At 48.0% G+C, this 24522-nt stretch overlaps 2 protein-coding genes and 1 long non-coding RNA gene across 5 annotated transcripts in view; 2 read left to right on the forward strand and 1 right to left on the reverse strand.

Annotated features, from left to right (window-relative positions):
* The window catches only part of LOC124089500 (sterol 26-hydroxylase, mitochondrial), a 35255-nt gene extending 31724 nt beyond the window's left edge, over positions 1-3531 (forward strand). For both annotated transcript variants that reach the window (XM_046439563.2, XM_058577572.1), the window contains 7 exons: positions 849-1048; positions 1176-1373; positions 1523-1695; positions 2258-2424; positions 2623-2701; positions 2787-2999; positions 3154-3531. In XM_046439563.2, the coding sequence (XP_046295519.1) occupies positions 849-1048; positions 1176-1373; positions 1523-1695; positions 2258-2424; positions 2623-2701; positions 2787-2999; positions 3154-3273 (1150 nt within the window). In that variant the 3' untranslated portion in view covers positions 3274-3531. The remainder of the gene's footprint in view (positions 1-848; positions 1049-1175; positions 1374-1522; positions 1696-2257; positions 2425-2622; positions 2702-2786; positions 3000-3153) is intronic.
* A 5202-nt stretch (positions 3532-8733) lies between these two features.
* Positions 8734-20069, reverse strand: Prkag3 (protein kinase AMP-activated non-catalytic subunit gamma 3). Of its 2 annotated transcripts, XR_006850753.2 has the most exons (14): positions 19983-20069; positions 19605-19644; positions 19040-19195; positions 18285-18691; positions 16882-16963; positions 16699-16757; positions 16537-16582; positions 16274-16328; positions 15968-16094; positions 15654-15819; positions 13668-13705; positions 13357-13503; positions 12807-13038; positions 8734-12423 (listed from the first exon to the last, which is right to left on the reverse strand). XR_006850753.2 is itself a non-coding variant. In XM_046439564.2 (13 exons), exons 1-13 carry the CDS (start codon positions 20013-20015, stop codon positions 12922-12924), a joined length of 1473 nt encoding a protein of 490 aa, XP_046295520.1. In that variant the 5' UTR covers positions 20016-20069; the 3' UTR covers positions 12655-12921. The 2 variants fall into 2 exon arrangements, 1 of the variants encoding a protein (XP_046295520.1); XM_046439564.2 differs by lacking the exon at positions 8734-12423 and having other exon boundaries at positions 12655-13038.
* LOC124089503 (uncharacterized) lies at positions 16509-23568 on the forward strand. The gene is made up of 3 exons (XR_006850755.2): positions 16509-16747; positions 16913-16991; positions 21885-23568. It is a non-coding gene; the product is annotated as an uncharacterized LOC124089503 (long non-coding RNA).
* The last annotated feature ends 954 nt before the right edge of the window (positions 23569-24522 follow it).

Below are 24522 nucleotides of genomic sequence, written 5' to 3' on the forward strand. Positions count from 1 at the left end.
AAGCTATCAGTAGTGACAATTTGGAGTGTTTTCTTTACTTGGAAGTATGTAGATATACATATGGATATGTAAGGATCTCCTCTCTTGCTCTTAAAGTTGGACCATATTGCATTTATTGCTCTGTAAACTAGCTTTGGAAAAAAATGGGACTCTCACCCAGCTTGCTTAGGAAAAGTAACAGGTTTGGGCTAGCTGCGGATGAGACAGCCCTGAAAATGAAGCTTCCGTGCAGAAAGCACGTTCCCACCCATCTGAGCATCCCTGCTAACCAGAGTGGGGGCCTGACCGTCTACTGAATAACTGTGGCTCAAGGGCTGTCCTGCTGTCCTCTTGATACTCTGAGCCAAGCAGAGCATACAGGTCCAGAATCTGAGCATCCTAGAAACATTGCTCCAATTTTATTCCTCAGGATGGGACATCTGCAGCTCCCCTTGTTTCAAATATAGTAGATTCAGGAAAAAGACACTCATTGGCAATATTCATTACGCATTCACCACATGCTGGGAACTGACCTAAGCACTTTAATGATCTGCACAACCCCCCTACGATGATAGGCATTATTATTATCCCCAGTTCATAGATGGAAAAGCTGGGGCACACTGGAGTTGAGTCACCTGCCTAAGGTAATCCTCAGATCTGTGATTTGGTTCTAGAAGTTTGGTTATAGATGTCCACCTTACCCACTTAAACTGTGCAGTAGTGATTCTGTCATTGAAAGCTTGGTGATTGTGTAATTCTAAATTCCAGGAGCCAGATTTCCCTCAGTTCTGTGGAGGCCTTGGGTGGGAAGATAGCATTTAACCAAATCCCTGTCAGGATTACATCTGTGCTGACTCTGTGTCCCACAGGCAAGGAGAGCATTGGTACCAGCTGCGCCAGGCTCTGAACCAGCGGATGCTGAAGCCAGCAGAGGCTGCACTCTACACAGATTCTTTAAATGAGGTGATAAATGACTTTATGGCTCGACTGGACCAGGTGAGAGCTGACAGTGCCTCAGGGGATCAGGTGCCCGACATGGCTCACCTCTTCTACCACTTTGCCTTGGAAGGTACCCTTGCTGGGACAGGGGTTCAGAGTGGGAAGGGGGCAACGGAAGGCTGTGCTCCTCCTCTTCATTTCCCCTGGGTTTTGTGTCTCCTGGCTCTGTGTCCTCTAATGGCTTCTGTTCTTCCCAGCTATTTGCTACATCCTGTTTGAGAAACGGGTGGGCTGCCTGGAGCCCTCTATCCCCAAGGACACTGCGACCTTCATCAGCTCTGTGGGGCTCATGTTCCAGAATTCAGTCTATTCAACCTTCCTCCCCAAGTGGACCCGTCCCCTGCTGCCCTTCTGGAGGCGGTACCTGGCTGGCTGGGACACCATCTTCTCCTTTGGTGAGGACTCCCAGACCGGGGCCAGGGAAGAAAGTTGGTTGGCTCTCAGGCCTGTGCATCTCCAAATCTCTCCCAGGACTATCTCCCTCATGTCACCAACCATTGGAATGGTTTGACCCATCCTCTGTTGTTCTCCATTGTCCCTGCAGGGAAGAAGTTGATTGATCAGAAAGTCAAGGAAGTGGAGGCCCAGCTACAGGCTGGGGGGCCAGATGGGGTCCAGGTATCTGGCTACCTGCACTTCCTGCTGACCGGTGGACTGCTCAGTCCTCAGAACGCTCTAGGCAGCCTGCCTGAGCTGCTCCTCGCTGGAGTGGACACGGTGCGTGAGCCGGGCTGACAAGGAGACCCAGGACTCTCAGCTCCCATCTGAACAAATCCCCCACTACCCTCTGTCTGATGCTGACCTTGATCCCTCATGTAGCTGCTGTTTCTATAACATGGATGCGACTGCGAAAGGAAAAAAGTCATCTAGTCCAGCTGAGGCAAAAGGGCCAGTCCTTTTGTAAGAGGGATCCCATCACCTCTGGGGGCTCTTTGCTCTCTGATAGCTTGGGAGGGTCATCACACACCTATTCCAACTCTCTTTTACTGCTTGTCCATGGGCACCTTTGTCTCTAGCAGATTCCTTTTGAGCCCCTTTGTCACATGGGGCTTCTCCTTGCTACAGTCACCTGTAAGGTGCAATTCTTCATTGTATCAGTCCTTATTCCACTCACATTTAGCATCAAGGTGATGAACCCTCATCTGTTTTTCTGCTATGTTTGTAGCAAATTAACTTTCTCTCACATTTTGCATGCTCCCACTGTGTAAACCCTCGCCTCGCCTCGCTGGGTACTTCTCTAGAAATCCCCTTTCACTTTATCTCCCATTCTACCCTCTAGACATCCAACACGCTGACGTGGACTCTGTACCACCTTTCAAGGAACCCAGAGATCCAAGCGGCCTTGCACAAGGAAGTGGTGGGTGTGGTGCCCAGTGGGCAGGTGCCCCAGCACAAGGACTTTGCTCGCATGCCCCTGCTCAAAGCTGTGATTAAGGAGACTCTGCGGTAGGATGTGATTCCCACAAGCTCAAGGTCTTTGTGTGGGGGAAAGCGTGAGAGACAGGAATGGGAAGTGGAGGCTGCTGGTGGGCCAGGGCCAGGAACAGGGGTGACATGGGAAGAGGGGCTAAGGCACCAAAAGGCGAGGAAGGAGTGGCCACTCTGTCCCTCCTTGGCAGACCCCCGGCATTCTGTTCCTTGCAGCCTCTACCCTGTGGTCCCCACAAACTCCCGGATCGTGGATCAGGAAATTGAAGTTGATGGCTTCCTCTTCCCCAAGAATGTGAGTGGGCCCAGAGTGCCCAAGTAGCCAGGAGTGCCCAGAGCCCTTTGCTGAGGGAGTCACGTTGTCCATTCCTCCCTCGTAGACCCAGTTTGTGTTCTGCCACTATGTGGTGTCCCGGGACCCCAGCTCCTTCTCTGAGCCTGAGAGCTTCCAGCCTTACCGCTGGCTGAGGAAGAGGGAGCCTGCCATTCGTGGAAACCAACACCCATTTGGCTCTGTGCCATTTGGCTATGGGGTCCGGGCCTGCCTGGGCCGCAGGATTGCCGAGCTGGAGATGCAGCTGCTGCTGGCGAGGGTGAGCTGGGACAATTGGGAGCTCGTGTGGGCCAGGGAAGGGTGAGGGAGTCTGAGGGGGAGGAGAGCCAGGGAGGTTCAGAGTCAGCGTCTGCAGAGGGGGGCAGTGGATAGAGATCAAGGCTCCAGTCCTACCTGTGCTCTTTCTCTGTCAGCTGATGCAGCACTATGAGGTGGTCCTGGCCCCTGAGACTGGGGAAGTGAAGCCTGTGTCCCGCATTGTCCTGGTTCCCAGTCAGAAGGTGGGCCTGCGTTTCCTGCAGAGACAGTGCTGAGCTGGGCACTCACCTTTCTGGGGCTGGTCCCAGAGGCCTTGTTTCTGGCATAGTAGCCCTCGCACACTGCCAGGTCTTAGATGAGGAGGAAAGGAAGGGCACTGTCCAACTCAACAGGCTGGAAGAACTCAGCACCTTCCCACAGAACCTGGAGCTTTTGACACATCTATATCATTGTGAGCAACCCTCTCTCAGATGAAAGGCCATCTCTTACTGCATTGCTATTCTTGGTACAATATAAACTAAAAGGACTTCTAATTCTTTGGAGTCTGTTTTTCTTTTGGACCACTCAGCATCTGAACCCTTTTCTGTTTGGGGAACACCCTTTCTGTACTTAGGAATCATGATGGGAGGCCTTGCTGCCCACTTCTTGGAGACAGAGACCCTTGTGCGTTTCCCCAGACCTCACAGAGAGGCCTTGGCTTCACATAGTGAGGGCTGCAGCAGGGCGGCAGCAGCGGAATGATTCCAGGTGCCTTAGAGAGCAGCACTTCTATGGTCCTGCTCCCACTGCAGATAATAGAAGCCACCAGCTGGGTGTGGTGGTGCACACCTGTGGTCCCAGCACTCAGGAGGCTGAGGCAGGAGGATGGCTTGAGCCAAGGAGTTTAAGACCAACATGGGCCACAGAGTGAGACCCTGTCTCAAAAGAAGAAGAAGAAGGAGAAGGAGAAGGAGAAAGAAGAAGAAGAAGAAGAAGGAGGAGGAGGAGGAGGAGGAGGAGGAGGAGGAGGAACCCTCCCCTACCCATTTTTAAGGAAAATTCTGAGAGAGAGCCAACAGAATTCCACACGATTTGTTAGAGGAGCTCTAGGCTGGGCTGCAGTGGCCTCTAATAGATATGGAGCTGAAAGTCACAATCAAGAGGATGATAGTCAAGAAACTGTTGCTACAACTGTGCATCGCCTTAGTTAAAATAAAGGGGGCGGCTGTCCCCAAGCACAACCACCTTGTCATAGACCTGACTGTCATGCCTCTCAGTACTCAAAGAACCAATACTGATTGGCTTGCCTCCTGACTGCCCCTGAGAGCAGGAAAAGAACACTATTCGGCCTCATTTTTCACCTTTCAAATCCCTCAATACAACTGCCTAGAACCTCAGCTGCAAGGCAGGCTGGGGATTGTAGTTTTTACATTTGTAGCCTCTTTAGTAAGAACAGGGGTTGGTATTGAGATCAAGAACACCACACCATGGGCCTGGAAACTCATCGAGTCCCAGCCCCAGTGGTACATTCTTCTGAGTCAGAAAACATAAGAAACTTCATTTTCTTACACTTCTGGGGATAAAACTGTTTTATTGTATTTTAATTTTTTTAGTACTGGAGATTGAATCCAGGAATCCTCTACCACTGAGCTATATCCTCAGTCCTTTTTATTTTGAGACAGTCTCACTATGTTGCTGAGGCTGGCCTTGACTTGTGATCCTCCTGTTTCAGTCTCCCAAGTCACTGTGCGTGCCACTGTGCCTGGCTTGAAAAAATTTAAAAAATTCAGTCATTACCTTGATTCAAATCCTTCAGTGGCTCCCCTCAGTCATCAAACCAAATAAAAAATTCTTCTTATGACTTATAAGACGCATCATGCTCAGGCACTGTCCACCCCCACTGAGGACACCCTTGCCCTAGCTGAGCTTGACTTCTTGCATCTTCCAGAGCACATTATGCTCTCTACTGGCTCACAACTTTGTACTTACTGTCCCCTCTCTTGGCAAAACACACTCTTCACCAATTGTCATGTCCTCCTAGGGCATGTACTTAATGTCCCTTCTCTTGGCACAATCGCCTCTTCATCAACTGTCACGTTGCCCTAGGGAATTTGCTCTTCCTTGGATCAAATGTCCTGGCTACTGCAGAGCCCTCCTTGACCCCTCTAGGTGATTCCTGCGCACCAACATGTCCACCTCACTGTAGACCGAACTGTCTTCCTGGACAGCTGTGAACTCCCTGAAGGGCACAAATCACCTCCTTTCAGTTTGGATCCAGTCTAACTGTCCAGAATCTAAGAGGTGTTGAATAAGGTTGGTTGACCCTGGTGCCAGTAATCTTGGCAGCTTGAGAGGCAGAGACAGGAGGCTCACAAGTTCCAGGCCAGCCTCAGCAATTTGGCAAGGCCCTAAGCAATTTCATGTTGCCAAATCCTGTCTCAATATGAAAAATAAAAAGTGCCAGGGATGTGGTTCAGTGGTTTAAGTGCCCCAGTACAAAAATAAATAAATAAATAAATAATATTTGTTAAATGAGAAGAGACTGGAATAGGAGGAAGAAGGAGAGGAGGAGGGAGGAACACAGCACTTTTCACATTGAGTAGAGAAACCTAGAGGAGATTGGGAGGGATTTCTGATCACAAGGACATGGCCCTTGACTTTACTGGGGCAGTGGGATCACCTGTGAGGGCTCTTTATAAATTCAGAGGATGGAGTCTTGGATCAAAGGGTGCTAGGATCTCTGTTACAAAGTCAACCAGAGGAGACTTCTGCCTTCCCCAGTGTGTTGCTCCTTGAAACCAGCAGGGCCCAGCTGCTGAAGCCACGTGAACCTCCAACTGCTGGCGCTTGGTGGGAGACACATGTGTGATGTGAACTGGGATTGGGGTTTTGTAACAACTGTGCAAGAGCATTTCTGTGCTCATGATCTCGAACTTGATTAATGATCTCATGATCTCATAATTGGACTAATCTCACATCAAAATCCATGAAGGTCCCGCCATTACAGAACACAATATGAAGATTCTTCAAAAAATTAAAAAAAAGCTACCATATGATCTAGCAATTTCAGAATATATACTTGATATATAGTCAAAGGAAATGAAGCCAGCATATTGAAGTGACATTTGCACTCCCATGTTGCTGCTTTGTTCACAATAGCAGAGAGACAGCGCTGACCTAAATGTCTACCGGTGGAAGAATGGTTAAGGAAAATGTAGTGTAGATATACAATGGAATACTATTCAGCCTTTAAAAAGAAGTATAACCTGTTATTTGCAACAACATGGATGAACCTGGAGAATATTATGTTTCATGAAATAAGCAAGCCACAGAAAGAAGTACTTATTATATGTGGTATCAGAAAAAAGTCAAACTCATAGGAAACAGGGAATAAAACTGTGGTTATCAGGGATGGGGGCAAGGGCAAGGGATTAGGGAGTTGTATGTCAAAGGACACAAAATCTCAGGAGGAGTAAGTTCAGGAGATCTATTCTACATTATGGAGACTAGAGTTAATAGCAATATAGTGTATACCTGGGAATGAATGAGGAATTAGACTTTGAGTGTTCTTACCACATACAAAGCATGATAAGGGACAGGGTGTGGCTCAGTAGTAGGGTGCTTGCTTAGTATGCCAAAGGCCCTGTTCAATATCCAGCACGACAAAATCATCATTATCATCATCATCATCATCATCATCATCATCATCATCATCCTGTGCAAGAGCACAGGATGTGAAGTGGTGCTTCCACAGAATGAATATCTTGATTTAGCCATTCCACAATATATATAAATATCAAAAAGTATTTTACACTATAAATATATATAATTTTCATTTGCCAGTTAAAAATATTTTATAAAGAAAACAAATCCAACCAGGTACAGTGTGCACATCTGTAATCCCAGCAGTTCAGGAGGCTGAGGCATGGGGATCATGAGTTCAAAGCCAACCTCAGCAAATTAGTGAGGCCCTAAGCAACTTAACTCTAAATAAAAAAAATATAAAAAGGGCTGTGGGTGTGGCTCAGTGATAAATCTCCAGTTCAAACCCTGTATACAGTTCAATAGTATTACTAAAAAAAAAAAAGAAAGAAAAGAAAACAAATCCGTATCTACAAAAACCCATAAAGACTGTATATTCATGAATGAATATTTATATGTGTGTGTATATATATGTATGTGTGTGTGTGTATCCATAAATAGAATATTATTCAGCCACACAAAAGAAATACTGATTCTTGCCAATTTATGATTCAATCTTGAAAACATATTAAGTGGAAGAAGCCAGACACAGAAGACCACATATTGTATGATTGCATGCATTATGGAATATCCAGCAGAGGAAAGAGAGTAGATTAGTAGTTTTCAGGTGCTGGGAGGAGGGGAGGGAAAATGGGGAGTGGCTGTCAATGGATCTAAGGTTTCTTTGTGAAGTGATGAATGTTATGGAATTACATAGTAGGGGTGGTTGCACAACCTTGTGAATATAGTAATACTATTGGAGTGTATACTATGAAAGGGTGAATTCTACAGTATGTGAATTATACCTCAACTTTAAAAAAAATCTGTGAAGATAATCTTGGTCAAGATTATTGCAGAATTAGCTTCCAAAGCCAGGTATGGTGGCACATGTCTGAAATTCCATCTACTCAGGAGGCTAAGGAAGGAGAATTGCAAGTTGGAAGCCAATCTCAGCAACTTGGGGAGATCCTGTCTAAAAATAAAAATAAGCAAATAAATAAAAATAAAAAGGACTGAGAATGTAGCTTAGTGGTAAAGCACTCCTGGGTTCAATCTCTAGTACCCACCCCCCTGCAAAAAAAGCTTCCCATGTAATCAATACTGTTGAGGATCAAGTACCATAGAAATTTCTGAGGCAACTCTGCCTGGTGTGTATCTCCAGGGCTTATAATCCAAACTCAAATCAAAAATAAAAAATACAAAGGAGAAACACTAGCTAAGTAGATTGGTGAGTGAGTCAAGTCCTTGAGAAGATTAATTAAAGGACATGCTACACTTTCTCACTCTTAGATGTGATATGGGCACAGCTTCAGAGGCTCCCTTCAAAAGCTTTTGCTAACAGGGCTAGTTAGTCAGCTTCTCATTACTGCAACAAAATACCTGAAATAATCAACTTATAAGGAGGAAAGTTTGTTTTTGTTTTTGTTTTTTTGCCTCATAGTTTGGGGGATTTCAGTCCATGATCAATTGGCCCCATTGTTTGGGGCCTGTGCCAAGGCAGCATATCATGGCAAGAGTGTGTGGTAGAGCAAAGCTGTTCATTTCATGATGGCAGGAAGCAAAAGAAACCCTTTAACCCCCCCCCCCCAAGGACATGTCCCAATGACCTAAAGACCTCCCACTAGGACCCACCTCTTAAAGGTCCCACCACCTCTCAATAGCACCAAGCTGGGGACTAAGCCTTTGAACAACTGGCTTTGAGGGACATTCCAGAAGCAACCTATAGCAAGTGCAGAACCCAAGACATAAGTGCTGAGGAGTCAATGACACAGACATGACACCTTGGCCACAGGGGCTACTAGCAGAAAGCCCACAAATGCAGCAACAGCGGAGGAGGCGAATCAAAGACTTGCATGCCAAACCAGGAAAAACAAAATACAATGTGGCCAAGAGCCCTGCACTTTATACTTGAAGATTTTTTTTTCCTTTTCTTTTTTTAAAGATTTTTGCTTATAGGTAATAGATCTACAGAAAAATAAACTCCACTGGGCTGGGTATGTGGCTCATAGGTGGATCACTTGTCTAGCATGTGTGAGGCCATGGATTCCATCCCCAATACGAGAAGAGAAAGAAAGAGGGAGCGGGGAGAGAAAGGCAGGCAGGCCGACCCATCAAAAGTGTACATGAAATTTTTTTGCTTATCTTGGAGTTGAGAATGGCCTCTGTCTATGCATACTCTGTTGCCATGCCTCACAGACTGCTCTAATGTAAACGGAGATGCTACTTTATTTGACAGTGGATAGTTCAAGCACGCATAAGTGTGACAGGGTGGATGTAATGTCATAGGTAGGTCCCTTCCCTTGCAGCTTTCTCTGTGCAGGGTGAACAGCAGCAGCCCTGTTGGAGGGTTGGCACAAAGCCCATAAGTGGCCAGTAATGGCACTCCCTTCCAGGGTCTGAGAATCTCAGGGTGCCCAAGAGTCACAGCAAAGGGATGTTACAGTGAGGCTCCCTGATGGCCCACCCTACCTGCCTCTATAAGGAAAAATATTCTGCAGGTGTAGGATAATTGCAGAAAAGTAGACATTAATTCAGCCCAGCAGATACACCTTTAACTGAAAAGAACGCACCTTTTGTTACTCCCAGTCCAGCTCATTGGAATTTGTTGGTCAAAGTGGGATCGATATTTTGAGTAAGGTTTTTAAGAGAACAGCTTGTCTTCTTAAACACCTACGCAACACTCTTGTGAATAAAAATAGACAGGGCGTCGGCATTGCCTGGATGTCTGCTTTATTAAAACACTCATATTCTGTAGACATTTTAGCTCTGAATGCATCTTGGTTTGATAATAGAAATTTTTTTCCAAATTGTTGTGTATGATTCTAGTTTTAATATGTCTGTCAAGTAAAAACTTTGACAGTTGTCATCATGGAATGAACAATAATAACATTATACTGAATACTGTTGTGCTTAAGGATTTTGGGAAGAGGATCTGTGAGGAGGCTAATAAATTATATGTCCTTTATAGCATGCTGTCATTCTTAGCCATTGCTTCTTGTAGACTTTAGTCAAAATTTAATAATAGATAGACCCCATCATGTGACAATAGACAGGGAACCGCATTGCCTTTACTATGCAATGAGACATTCATCCTTCTTTCTCAGCATACTCTCATGCTCATCATGTGATAGTAATTGTAAATTTCTTGTTTTTATAGAAAATAAACATAGATGCCCAGGCTACACTCCAAAATCAGGAAATGGGTATATCTACGAATGAGTCCCTGGGCTCTGGATTTTACAAAGCTTCCTTGGTGATCCTGAAGCACACCCAGGGCTGAGAACCATTGAGAGGGTTGAGAGAAGAGATGGGGAAAGCAAAGGAGGCCTGAGAGTCCAGCCCTGAGGGCACAGAAACGCAGAGAAGCCTTGGGGGACTGAAGAGGAGCTGGGGACAACAATGCTTGACTCCTACTTAGGCTCGAGGGGACAGCAGGGCAGATTGCACTTTAGGGAAGGGTTATTCTGAGCTAGGGTGGAAGTGCTTGCAGCCTCCCTGGAAATTCTACATCTCTTTTTCTGGTAGCCATGATGGCTGCAAGGGTGAGCCAGAAGCTGAGGGTGGAGCTTGATCAAAAGAGACAGTGAGGTGGGATGGTCCCCCACAAAGCGCCCAAGGAGGAGGTCTGCTGGGTCCTCAGAATGGTGACCCCACACAGGTAGAGATGTACATATTCTCAGGAAAGTGTGAGGGGAGCCAAAGGGTACCTGATGACTTCCTCAGCCTTGCTGTTACCCCTGAAGGCCTGTCTCAGGCACAGCAACTCAGAGTCACACCATCAAGGTTATTATTACATCCTCCAGAGCCAGTGCTTGCTGGGGGCAGCCCACCCTGAACTCCCCAAGGACGTTGTCACTTGAGAGATCTTCCTTTGGCCCAGATGCAACTGTTGCCCCTATCTCATCCTCCCACTTGAGCCAATACCTCACACCTTCCTAAGGGACAGAGCAGAGCCAGCAGTGACTCTGGGATCTGGCAAAATGGCTAGTGAGAAAATACCTTCATTTACTGCCTGACAGAACAAGCACAAATGTCTCCACTCTGCAGCTCTGGGAGGTAATGGGGGCAAGATCATATTTCAGAAATATTAACCTTACGCTTCCTGCATGAGACAACTGGAGCTTCAGTGTCCATTGCCTCAGGGGAGGGTGACAGAGGAGAAGCCTAGTCTTGGCTTTGGAGTTTCAAAAGGCTGATCCTCAAAGTGGGTAGCAAAAACTCAGGACACATACTGTGGATTTGGCAGAATATATATATGATGGGTCAGAGAACCAAGGCCTCCTCTCTCCCCATTGGTAAAGGTTCCATAGGTTGGGATGGGCTGGAGAAGACAGTGGACATTTATGGGGTCCCTAAGAAAAGGGGAAAAGTCTGAAGGGGAAGGGATATGTATGATAAATACCTCATACAGGTGAGGAGAGTCTAAGGGTAGAAGAGCCTGGTGCCCCGTGTTCCCAGTAGAGTCTGGAAAAAATGGTAAGATGTAGGGTAGAACAGGATACTAGCTGTACAGCTCAGCACATGGGCCTGGAACAGCCTCATAGAGCTTCCAAAGCCCAGAGGGATGCAGGGAAAGGAGCTAAAATGTCTTGCTTGCCCCAAGCAGTCAGGCCCCAACAGGCTTTGGGAGTAAGGGAGCACATGGCAATGTCTGTGACTGTGCACACCAATGATCCACCAACTGCCAACAGGGATGTTTCAGCAGGTACTGGCATGGTGGGTGCCGCACTGGGGAACAAAGGCTTATGCTACTTAAAGTTTTCCAAACTTAGTCCCAGGAAAAGATGGGAAGAGACTCCAAATTGACTAGATCAATTTCCACCACCTGGTATGGGGTTCATAATAGAAATTGCATTCAGTGTTAGAAAAATAGCTATTTCTTGCAAGCTCAAGTTTTATAGACTGGGTTTTACCTACCATGTAGTAAATTAATAAATATTTTATGATTTTTGTTATAAAGAAAAGATTTTTTTAAAAGTCAGTGGAATAACATTCTATGCACAAAAGAAATGCCACTTGCTGCTTTTGTCAATCGTAGACTTTTCCTCCAAGTCTTACATTCAGCAAGCAGAAGGATCTTCAGAAAGCCGTAAGTTCGGTTAAACAACTAGCGTTTTGAGTGGAATCTATAAAAATCCAAGTCATGGCTTGTTCTTTTTGCATTTGTCTTTTTGATTGCTCATTTTCAGGGATCCAAATACAAGGCCATCTGTCACTGATGAGAGAGAAGGCATTTTCTGGACTACCATGGAGAGAAGACCCCACACCATCAGACAGTTCTACAAGTAACTGCTGTTCCATTGTGACCCTAGCAGCCCTGAAATGACCACGCCAGGAGGGTAGAAGGGCAGCGACAAAGTTATAGGGAACCACTAAAGTGGTCCCCATGGGGAAAGAACAGTTGGGTCTCCCAGGAGCGAGCCAAACACAGTCCAGAAGCCCAGGAATCCAGAGCCCTTGAATAAGCCTGCGGCTACCGGCTCACTACCACATCCCAACCAGCCCCGATCCAGGTAGGGGAAAGGGATATGAGTGCATATGGGGGCACAGGTGGCCCTGGGTTAGTCCCAGTGCCTGTGCTTCAGGGACCTCCAGCCTTGACTCAGTTGTTCTCCTTAATTTCATCATCCCACAGTGCACTGGGCATGCCCAAGAACTTTGGGGAGTATAGACAGGGCAAGGACAACCAGGGAGGCTGGAGAAGCCTGTGAGGAAGAGAGAAGGGAAGACAGTGACCAAATAGGGAGGGGAGTTGTCTTCCCAATAGGAGGGTTGTGCCATCCACTGTCAATAGGTGAAAACTGTCCCCCATCCCTCTGCAAACCTCTAGCAAATGTTACGGGGAAAGAGTCTGTGATCACAACAAATTTACCAAGGTGAGCACTAGGTGTAAGCACCCTACTTTAAGGGAACTTAGTTCTTACTGAGGATAGAAATTCCATTTGACAAAGGTTTATTAGCTTGCTTCCCTCCAGGGGTTCTGCTCAGCTATGAGAGGGGCCATTGCTATCTTCATGGTGCCCCAGTCTGAGATCTAGGAAACTAAAAAGTTATAGGGGCTGATCCAAGGGCCGGGGGCAAAGCCTACCTGGAACAGAGCTGACTTGGCAAACAGATGGGGAAAGATGAAATCTGGGTCCCCTGCTCCTTTCCTTGTCTTCAGGGTATGGAAGGTGAGGGGATAGGAGTGAGGACTCGTATTCTCAGGCACCGAGGGCATCAATGCCAGCAGGGCTCAGCACCAGCGCCTGAAGGATGTCGGAGAGGGAGACCACGCCCAGGAGATGCTGGGTCTCGTCTACTAGCACCAGCCGGTGTACCTGTGGGTCACATTGTTCAGTGACTAACCAGGCCCCACCCCACCCCATCCCAAACAAGCAGGGGAAATAGTTTGACATAGCTGGGGGGACAAGAGGGTGTCTCCTGGGAACCAGCTGGCAATGTCTCTGAGCACTCAGTTGACTGGCCCTTGGCAAGAGAACCTCATAGACAGGACCAGGTGCATACCAAGGTGAATGCCAAGAATTGGTCTCGAAATAGGAGGACAGGCCAGGTGTCCACTGTCCAGGGATGGCTGGAGCCAACATGGAAGAACTGGGCCATCTCTATGGGGGCATTCCTGGAGAGGCACAGGGTACCTGTTCTCGAGCAATCCTGTCAATGACTTCTCCCAGGCTCTCGTGGGGCTGGCAGGAAAGAACCCCCTCCAGACACAGTGTCCTCTGTCGCAGGGCTTCTCCCACACTCATGTCTAGGTGGTTGTAGGTTTTCTGGGCAGCCAAATGCTGGGGCAGGGAGAGAAACAGAGTTGCAAGTCACCGCTTTGCTCAGACTCCCACCTCACTTGACAGCACCCCTTACACACTCGTGAAGTGTGTCCACAGATACTCCCCCATCCATCCTCATACCACAGCCTCCCTAAGGCACCCCAAGCCCCAGAGACACTTACAATCACATCAAAGCGGGAGTAGAGGCCCACGACCTGACCTACAAGGGGAGAGAGGAGAAAGACAGGGAAGAGGGCCGCATCAGGACCAGGTGCTGTGCAGAGGGCCTGGGCCAGGTCTTGGAGTGGACTCCTCCATATCCTCCCAGGTTGCAGCTTTATAATGAGGCATCAGGCTGCTCCCTCTGAGTCATGAGTCAGCCTGGCATCACAGAAAGTGAGACCACCTCATCTCCTGCCCCCTGAAGAGATGCAATACGAGAACAGTGCATCACCTATGAAGTGAGTATTCTAGTCCCCAACATGTAGGGCCAACTCATCAGGTTTCCAGGAAACTAAAGCAGAGAATAAGGTGAAATCCACCTCTAGGAAGCAAATGGACAAATCTGGAGAGGAATATTCTCTGGATAACCCATTCAGGCTCTTCAACTCACCTGCGTCAAACAGTCAGGGGAAAGGGAACAGTTCTAGATGTAAAGAGACTTAAGGGACAAAAGACAGAAATGCAAAATCTGGACCTTTAGTTGGATACTGGTTTGAACAAATCAATTATAAAAGAAAAAAAAAATCTTGGGAGAAATTGCAAAATGAGAATAAGTATTGAGCATTAGATATAACATTAGTAAATCATTCCTGGTTCTGTTAGGGTAGAAAATTATACTCAGAGACATAATATTGTCTGTAATTTAAAATGCTTTAGAAAAAAAGATGAACTGATTATGGCAATACATTAACAATAGTTAATCCAGGCAACATATACATGAGGTTCATTATACAATTTTTTCTTTTTTTAAAAAAACCTTTCTTTTTTTTTGAGAATTTTTTTTAATATTTATTTTTTAATTTATCGGGGGACACAACATCTTTGTTTGTATGTGGTGCTGAGGATCGAACCCGGGCCGCTTGCATGCCAGGGGAGCGCGCTACCGCTTGAGCCACATCCCCAGCCCAATTTTTTCTTTTTTTAATAATTATTTTTTAGTTGTAGTTGGACACAATACCTTTATTTTATCTATTTATTTGTATGTGGTGCTGAGGATCGAACCCAGGGCCTCCAATGCGCTAGGTGAGCACTCTACTGCTGAGCCACAGCCCCAGGCCCTAATTATACAATTTTTAAAAATTTATTTGAAATTTTTCCAAGTCAAAAATAAATTAAAAGTAGTTCTTGAGAGGCACGATGGCATACACCTGTAATCCCAGCAACTGAGGAAGCTGAGGCAGGAGGATAACAAGTTCAAGGCCAGCCTTGGTAACTTAGAGAGACCTTGTCTCAAAACATAATAAAAATGGCTGGCTGGGGATGCAGCTCAGTAGTGGAGCACCTCTGGTTCAAACCCAGTACTGAAGGGGAAACCAAACCAAATCAAACACTTCTGGATATCTAGCTTTATTATGGTGAATTTTTTTTGGGGGGGGCGGTGCTGGGGAATGAATCCAGGGGTACTATATCACTGAACAACATCCCCCGCCCTTTTGATTTTGAGACAGGATCTCACTAAATTGCCCAGGTCAGCTGGGAACTCACAATCCTCCTGCCTCAGCCTCCTGAGTCCCTGGGATTACAGGTCTGCACCACCACACCCAACCAAAGAAGAATTCTTGTTGTCCCTCTGGTCCTTTGTAAAACAGGAAATTGACTCTGGCTGGGGGCCCAAGATCTCATGGCCCATTTTAAGATGAACTGAGACCAAAAAAAAAAAAAAAAAAAAAAAAATTGGTCCTGCTGTTTCAGCTCACTATACTGATTTTATTGCAACTAATCTTGTAAATCCTGTGAAGTCAGATGTATGGATATTGTTAAGATTGCCATTTCACAGATAGGAAACTGAAGCAAAGAAAAGTTAAGTGACTGGTCCAAGGCTCAAAGCAGGTGACTTCTACCCCACTCCACCCTGGGCACCCAAGTTGGTGCCACATGGACTCCTGCCACCCCACACCCCACCTCATGTTGTCCCCCCCACCCTGCTCTTGCTCTAGTGCAGATACCAGATTCATTGATCACAGGCAGGGCAGACACACGCCGGTCCACGAAGATGTCAAGTGCGGTAAGGACAGGCGCCGTTTCCAGTACCACAGCCAAATCTCGGAATGTGCCGATGCCCAAATCTTGGATAGTGCGGTAGAGGAAGGAGGGCCGGGGCAGCAGGGCACCCTGGTGGGGTGGAGACAGAGTGATGATCAGTGGTCAAGCAGCCCAAGAGGGCTCTGGGTTCCTCCGTCTCCCACGTCCAGGCTTGAAGACTTAGCCTCTTGGGTCACCTTCCTGTGGCTCCCCCTGCCTCCCCTGGCCCTGGGCTCACAAAAATGTGCAGGAACTTGAGCAGCCGCTTGTGTGTGAGGATGTAGAGCACCGTGCCAGAGACAGGGTCCAGGACTGGAAGGCGATGGATCCGGTTCTTAATGAGGACATAGACGGCTTCGAACAGGCTGCACAGGTGAGACCAGAGAAGGGGGAGCAGCGTGGGAAGAGACACCTTCTACTCCAGTCCCCCCAGATAGGAAGGAGGATGGGGCACCAAAGTTGTCTCGTCTGTCTGCTTCATAGGATGGGTCAGGGGAAGGGACAGGGCAAGACAGGGGCTCAGGTAGTTGATGGGGATGCTTACCTGTCATTGGGAGAGATGGAGACCAGAGGCTTGAAGCAGCCTTGAAGGTAGATCTCTGTAGAAAAAGCCAGAGTGAGGCTGAGGGAGTGGCTACTGCCTCGCCTGCAGCTGGACTCTTTTCTTTCCCCAGGCACCTGAGGCTCCCTATCGCTTGCACCCTGCAGGAAACCAGACGGAGGAACCCAGAGCCCTCTGAGCTGGCCCTCCCTCTGCCCCAGGTCCTGGGCCCCACCCTCGACCCCACAGCCCCTCTCCCCACTCACCCCTCCAGGTCTCGATTTTATGTTCTTCAATCTCATAGATCTGGACCTAGAGGCATCGACAAGATTCTGGTTTCAGATGTGGACTTGGCAGGCACCAGGCTCCCTGAAGACCCCCTTCCACCCCAATACTACTGGCACCCAGGGCTCCCTGCTGCTCCTTACCAGGGGGGACCTGTAGTATCTGTGAAGCACCAGGATGAAGTCTGTGATGGTGAGCATCCCTACAGGCAGGCGGGACACAGGGGGGACCATAAGCTTTCTGTCCTTGGGTGTGAGGGAGGTTAAAGGTGCCACTCTCACAGCGCCCTTGCCATTCCTCACCCCCCCTCCCCAGCCTCTCCTCACCCACAAAACTTTGCTTCTTGCTGTCCCACAGAGGTGCTGCCCGCACACCATTGGCCACCAGGGCAAAGAAGGCCTTCTTGATCTGAAGGATGGGACAGAACAGTGGATGGGTGAGTCCCAAGAGGCCCACATACTCCCCTCTTGCTGCCCCTCAGTGGCCATTCCCCTGTCCACCTGCTGTCCTCTTTGCTGTTCCCACCAGTGTCCTTCCTTGGGATCTTCTCCCAGGTTCTCCTCCACAGGAGCCTGCCTGTCTTTCCCATGTCATGGCACACACTAGACCAGATCCCACTTGGGCACATTTACAATTATAGACAAGGCTGCTTGTGGCGGGAGGTACAGGAAGACCCTCAGCAGTTACTGCAGGTTAGAAGCCCTAATTCAGAGTCTCCACTTGGAAATCATGCATGTACAGACACAAGCATAATTTTTTACTAATCTAAATAAGTACTAGAGATAGAATTATTTACATAATATTTACATAGTTTTTGTCTCTGAATAAACTATAAATTGACTCATATTAAACAATACACTCTGTACATGCTGGTTGTATTTTTCTAATACACATTAAAATAAATACAAAGCTATTGAAATGAAAGTATTTGTTCATGAACTACTAGAACCGAATCGTGTACTGTAGGTGACATACAAACCATGCTTTAAGCATTTTACATATACTATCTGCTCGATGGTACCAGTAATAAGAACAGAACCACAGCCAGGCGTGGTGGTGCACGCCTGTAATCCCAGTGGCTCGGGAGGCTGAGGCAGAAGGATCATGAGTTCAAAACCAGCCTTAGCAAAAGTGCTAAGGTGCTAAGCAACTCAGTGAGACCCTGTCTCTAAATAAAATACAAAATAGGGCTGGGGATGTGGCTCAGTGGTTGAGTGCCCCTGAGTTCAATCCCCAGTACCAAAAAAACAAAACAAAACAACAACAACAACAACAAAAAAAAAACAGAACCACAGACATTTGGTAGCTTAATCTAATGAAAGAGCAGGTACCAGAGATCTTCTAATTTTTTCTGTTACCAAGAGTCTCCTGCTCTTCTTTCCTAAGCAACTCTGTAATGTCTTAGACATACTTCAAAGTTTGTTTTCACTTTGTACTGGGTTGTCCTGATACTCTGAAACACAGGGGGCAAAGCAGGCATTCTGATCTCCATTTTCAAGATAATGGAGATAAAGTGATCAACGCAAAGTTTTGTAGATAGTGAAATTGAAGAGTTGGGATGATGGGATGCTCCCAAAGAACAGAATCCCTCCCTCTCCCCACTGGGCTCCGTGGTGCTAAAGAGCTCTTGAAGGGGACTTGGCAAGGGCATGCTGGAGGGTATGAATGGTGGTGACAAGATGGCGTTGAGCATGGAGACCGAGCTCTGGTGTGGCAAGCTGGGTCTCACCTCCAGCGTGGTGTCAAAGATGACCAGCTTGGAGCTGGTTGCCATCGCATCATAGCAGGTGTGCTCCTGCATGAAGTGCATGTAGACCTGGGCCCCAGGCTTCTGCAGCTCGTCCTCCCAGCCCAGGCTGAGTAATGGAGCCTGTGGCGATGGGCATGGGGCAGGCCTCTCTTCCCCAGGGCCTTCAAGTTCGAAGCCCCAGGCTTCTGGGGCTGGGAACTCCATGGCCAGCTCCAGATCATCTGTGCTGGAGCTGGCGGCTGAGGCTGCAGAGTGCTGGGGGAAGAGTTCCCACCCTGTGGGCGGGGTGCCCACCCGGGCCAAGGGAGCAGCTTTGGCCAAGGGTGTGGCTTCTGGGAATGTGGCCTCCAGCCCGGTGGACTCAGCAGCTGGCCTGGAAGGGGGACCTGATGGGAAGAGAAGGGGGATAAGATAGTAGCTCCATCTTCAAGCACGTTCTCATCAGCTGTCTCGGTGACCTCGTGGCAGCCTTGGGAAGCTTGGATGCTGTGACTTCATAGTGCAGTGGAGAAGCCGAGTCACCCAGGTGGCTGCGCTGTCTGTGGGTCCTAGCTGGCCACAGGGCCCTTGGCTCTGCCCTGCAGTTGTTCTCTCCCGTGTGGGGAGACAGAGGTCACAAGATGAGGATTGGGCCCAACTCTGTGTTAGGAAGGGATCCATGGAGTCCCGCCACCCAGGCTCTGGGCTTCCCACTGCCCTGGCTCTCACCTCTCCAGAACTGGCCTTGGCCTTACCTTCTTCCAGATCTGGTGGTTCTCCTTCCTCCATAGCCTCCTGCCTTGTCCATCTTGATGCCTTGGCCCCCCGTTTCCCATGGATTATTTCTGAACTGGTGGTCATGGCTGGTGAAGGCCATGAGGAACTGTCTCCTTGCTCTAGGAAGCTCATCTCTGGAAGGGAGAACAGGGCCTGTTTGGTTAAGTGGGTAGTACAACAAAATCAGTTAAAATGTTGTTAATAACACTATTGGCAAACTTCCAGGGGGCTTTTTCTCCATCATATTTCTTATTCTATGCTCATACCAGCTATATAAGGGAGGCATTATTATCATCCCTATTTTACGTGCAAGGGACCAGACATTCAGAGAGGTTAAGCAATTTGCCACAATCACACAGCTAGGAGGTGGTAGAGTCAGGAGTGGGGTTTAGGAGATGAGAGAAACACACTGGGCAGAGGAGGAAGAAGGAACCTCTCCCAACAAAATTCAGGCTAGGGGCTGGGAATTGGCATACCAGAAATGTGGGGGACAAAGGAAGTGGGAGAGGATGCAGACCCACGGAAAGGGGGCAGTCTACCTACCTTGGTGCTCAGGCTCCCCTAGGCTGCTCCAGGACAGGGTCTATGGGGAGAAGAATGTCTGACGGGGTGGGAAAAAAGCCTCGGGTTCCCGAACCCCAGGTCTTCTTCCCTCTCACTGTACACATAGGCACACACACATACACACACACACACACACACACAGAAACATCCAACCACTCCTAGACACACACAGGACTTATACACACTCATACACTATGTATATACACAGGCACCAACATACTCACACAGAGAAAGTGTAGACCAAACAGCACACACGCACACAACCACACATACACACACATTCACACGTGGCGCCCTCTGTGCTCTCGATCCTTGGGCCCTGCTGCCCCGATGCCAGCCCCACTGGGACCCCAGTACCCTGCGCAGTGCGTGCTCCAGCTCGGGCTCCATGCAGCAGGCCCCAACCAACCGTGAGCAAGTGCCGATTCCCCGGCTGGGCAGCACTATTCTGGGCCAGGCCTCTGGCGCCCTGCCTTGCCGGGATCGGTTTCTCTGATTGGGTGTCAGGCAGCCGGGAGGGAGGGGGCCACCCGCAGCTGCTCCAGCCCAGGAGCCTGGGGGCGGGCTGGGGAGGCGAGGGGCGAACCTGTGAGTCTTGGTGCCTGGTCTTTGGTGGCCTCCAGGTCTCCCAGGACAAGCTAGATGGACCCTGCTGCTGAGGAAGCGGCTTGGCATATTGTGGGGGCATGAGCACTAGGAGAAGTTGGGTTCTTGCAGTCCCAGGGCCCCACTCAGCTTTATCAGGCACCAAAGTACTGAAAGTGGAGGCTATTGAGCTTAACTTTCTTCCCAGTACAAATTTTGGTGGGGGTGATGCTGGCTTAGAAAGAACCAGTGGAGGCCACTGTGCAGGCTGGGGATAAGGCAGGGAGCTCATGGGTGATCCCGGCAGAGCAGCCCGTCTATGCCATGATGCCCTCCATTTGAGTCTGGGATCCTCTCCTTCTCTCAGGTGGAGGAGGTGGAGTGGGTGGGTCAGGCAGGTGGGGAGCTCTGCAGGTCACCTCCAAGGCTTGAGGTGGGCTTCAGGGCTTGGGGCCCAGGCTTGTCCACAGAGGGAAACACCTGTTGGTGTCTTCCTGTGATTAGGAGATGTCTGGGTGTTCCAGAGCCCCAGCCCCCACCGCTGTGTATACTGTCCTTATATCTCCTGGTGCCAACGGAATCCCAGCCTGGCTCTGGTGGCTGCCTACCCCCTTCCTTGGCATTCCAGGAGCCTGAGTCAGCGTCCAAATCAGGAAAGCTGACCCAGCTGCTCCTGCTCCCTTCTCACTCCCCCTCCCTTCCTCCTTCCAGCCTCTTCCATCCCAGTCCTTGGCTCAGGAGTGGACATTCAGTAATGGACTACTGGATTTCTTGCTGAATTTATTAAGCATATTTCCCTCCCTCCCTAGGAGTACCTACACTGTCTGCGGGGAGGGTGGAGGAGAACAGAGCAAGAAGGGGACTTTACCTTTTCTTGTGGGTCTCAAATAGCACAGGATCCCTGGAGCCTGTCTCTCTGTGGTTCCTGATGGTGGAAACTTCCAAGGCACAGCTAATGGGGACATCTCATACAATGGACAGACCCCCAGCATATGATCTATCAAGGCATCACAGATGACAGATATTCCCTGCACTTTGCAGACATGCAACAATGGTCCACAGCTCACCAGCAGGCAATATTTATCCTTGTCTGATGTTCAATCTCTAATCCTCTGACACTTATTTTAGGATTTTAAGCAGTACCATTTCCAAATATCAAATTCTGCATTAGTTTGCAGACTGAGAAGCTGATAGAGTGGTTCTTCCAAGCATCTTCCATCTTGGGCACAACATGGCTACTCTAGCTCTTGGTGTTACATGAGCATTCCAAGTAGGAAAGGGGAAACTTTTTCTTTTAATGCCTAACCTGGAAGTTGCTACCATTATTTACACTCACATTGCATTGGCTGAATTTGGTCAGGTGGTCACAACTTCACTTCAAGAGATGTTGAGAATCAAAGTCTTTATTATGGTCAGCTGTGTCAGGCAGTCTTTCATTCCTGTGACAAAATACCTGAGAAAAACAACATAAAGGAGGAAAGATTCATTTTGGCTGATGGTTTCAGAGCATTGTCAGATGATTCTGTTGTTTCTGGGCCTGTGGTGAGGCAGAGCATCATAGTGGTTAGGAAAGAGAAAGAGAGAGAGAGTGGGGTAGGGGGAAGGGGCTGGGAACAAGATGTAATCCCCAACAGCACACTCCAAGGGACCACTCCCTTTGATTATCTCCTACAGTCTCCACCACCTCCCAATAGTCCGTTCAGCTGTGAATCCACCAATGGATTAATCCAGTGATGATGTCAAAGTCCTTCTGATTCAATCACTTCCCAAAGCTCTGCTGCTGAACATTGCTGCATTGGAGATCAAGCCTTCAATGTATGGGCCTTAGTGAAACATTCCAGATGCAGATCCAAACTGTAACAGCAGCCCTTTCAGCTGAAACTCAAGCCATTTTATTACTAAAGAAAAAAAGAAACAGACGTTAGGAGGCAACTGGCAGTCTCTGTTACAGAAGCTATTAGAGAAAACACACGCGGGTGTAAAAGAAACTCCCTTTTCATGATTTTCATCTTCATGCTCATAGGAAAAGACTCAGAGAAATCAAGCAAAATTTCCCAAGGTCATTGGCAAGCAAAGGACTGAGCCTAAGCTGGAATCAGGTCTGTCTGTCCCCAAAACAGACTTTTCATCACATCCAGCCAACATATTTTGGCCATCAAGGGGCCCACAGTTGAACTGGAGATGAATAACATTTGCTTATGAAACAGTTGGGTGAATACCAGCTCAACTCTACTGAGATGGACACGCATTGTAAGGAAATGCAACTTGGATAATAGTCAGGGAAGACTTCCCGGAAGAGGAGGCCCTGCTTCTGACCCTGCAGGAAGTAGCACAGAGAATGGAGCATGGCAGTGGTGTGAGCTGAGTCTGCTCTGTGCCTGTGAAGGTGACTCAGAGCATAAGGGGGCAGTGGGCAGAAGCTGGAGGTGTGGGCTCTCTGGGTCCACTGCATCGTGTGTCCTTGTGGATGGTTCAGAGAACCTGTAACTCATGGAAACTGGTAGGAAACACTGAGACCACTGGTGCATGTTGGCTGTAACTTACTGCTTCTAGCAAAGTTCTACAAGAGCTGGCACTAGGGCTACCTTTGGAAGAAGGTGGTACCTGGGCTCCCAGCCCATTCTCGAGCCCATCCTTTTCAGCAGACAGTGGGAACCAGCTCAGTGGGCAGACATCAGAAGAAGGGAGTTTCCTTTACACCCACGTGTGTTTTCTCCAATAGCTTCAAGATTGCCACCACCTTATGGAGAATAAGAAGAATACAAATCCAGAGTATTCCTGCAATAAATATTTGAACCCAATGGTAGAAGATGCAGGACCTCCCCATCCTACCATGGCCTGCCTACCTATCTCTGTCAGTTTTGTGTCACTATAACAGAATACCACAAACTAGGTAATTTACAAAGAAAAGAAATTTATTTCATACAAGATCAAGGGTCTACATCTGGCAGAGCCCTTTTGCTACATCATCCTGTGGCAGAAGGCAAAAGGCAAAAGAGCCTGCATGGAGAGAGAGAGAGAAAGAGAGGGCAATCTGTTCATAACAGATCCACTCTTGAGAAAATGTTTTCCACTCCATGAAAACACCATTAATCCATTCCTGAGGCCAGAGCCCTCATGACCTAACCACCTCTTAGAGGCAGCATATCTCAACACTGTTATTTTGGAGATAAGTTTCCAACATAGGGTATAAATATGTCACACTAAACTCTACTGTCATCTATAACTAAGAAGAACATTTAAAAATATTTCCGACATATGAACTTTTGGGAGACACATTCAGATCATAATCCTCCCCCACCCCCACCTACTTCTGGACTGTTATGTTAAAAATAAACTTCTGTCTTATGTAAGCCACTGACAAGTGGGACCTTTGCTATAGCATCTTTCTCTAATTAATCCATTTACACTGCAGGATTGGTGTAGCACCAGAATTTACATATGTAGATACTGACCCTTATTTATAGAGAACACTGAACACATCCTAGGCAGTATCCCACGTAATCCCTTGCAACATTGTGAAATGATTTTATTACTGTAGTTTTACAGATGAGAAAACTGAGGCATAAATAGATTGAAGTAACTTGATCAAAGTATCAAAGCTAGTGAGATGCAGCCAAGAATCAAATCCAGGGTTTCTGAACTCCAGTGCCCATAAGTAATCACTGAACTTTAGGGGGAGCACAGGCTTGGCATGTAATATGTGCTCAGTAAGTGGTTACTATTGTTATTACCTTGCCACCTGCTCCCAGTGACCCCAGACCTCCACTTCAGAGGTCCCAAAGGCAGGCAGGCATGGGAGGGCTTCAGCACTTTAGGGGTCATCTCAATCTCACACTGCCATCAGAGTCGGAGGTGTGCTCCGGCTGGAGTCAGACATCAGTGCTGCTTAGCACTGAGACCAGAATGATTTGCTAGTTTAAAGAGAGTGCTCCATCCTGACCTTCCTGCCCCTGCCCTGCCCCTGCCCTTTGCCTCTCCATCTCCCACACCTGCTCACTGCCAGCCCAACTCCCACCTGTCGCCTCTGGCAAGGCAAATCGGCAGAACATACTGGCCTCAGTTGGAAATGTATACTTCTTGGGTGATTGATTTTAACCTCTGGCCATGATATTATGTTTCTTGAAATCCTGCTTCATGACTGCCTCAGAGACTGTGTGGATAATAAAGACCCTGCACCCTGACTCTAGGGTGAGTTTGGCTGCCACCTCTGGAGAGCCGATTTGTCTAGTACATGGAGTTGGGGATCCTGTTTAAGTGTTATTTTTATATCAGAGGGAGAAAAACAGCTTAAGGAGGCCAAGGGAGTAGC

The sequence above is a fragment of the Marmota monax genome, unplaced genomic scaffold (genome assembly GCF_021218885.2).
Source record: "Marmota monax isolate L192 unplaced genomic scaffold, Marmota_monax_Labrador192_F-V1.1 WCK01_AAM20220418_F8-fsc00041, whole genome shotgun sequence".
NCBI lineage: Eukaryota > Metazoa > Chordata > Mammalia > Rodentia > Sciuridae > Marmota > Marmota monax.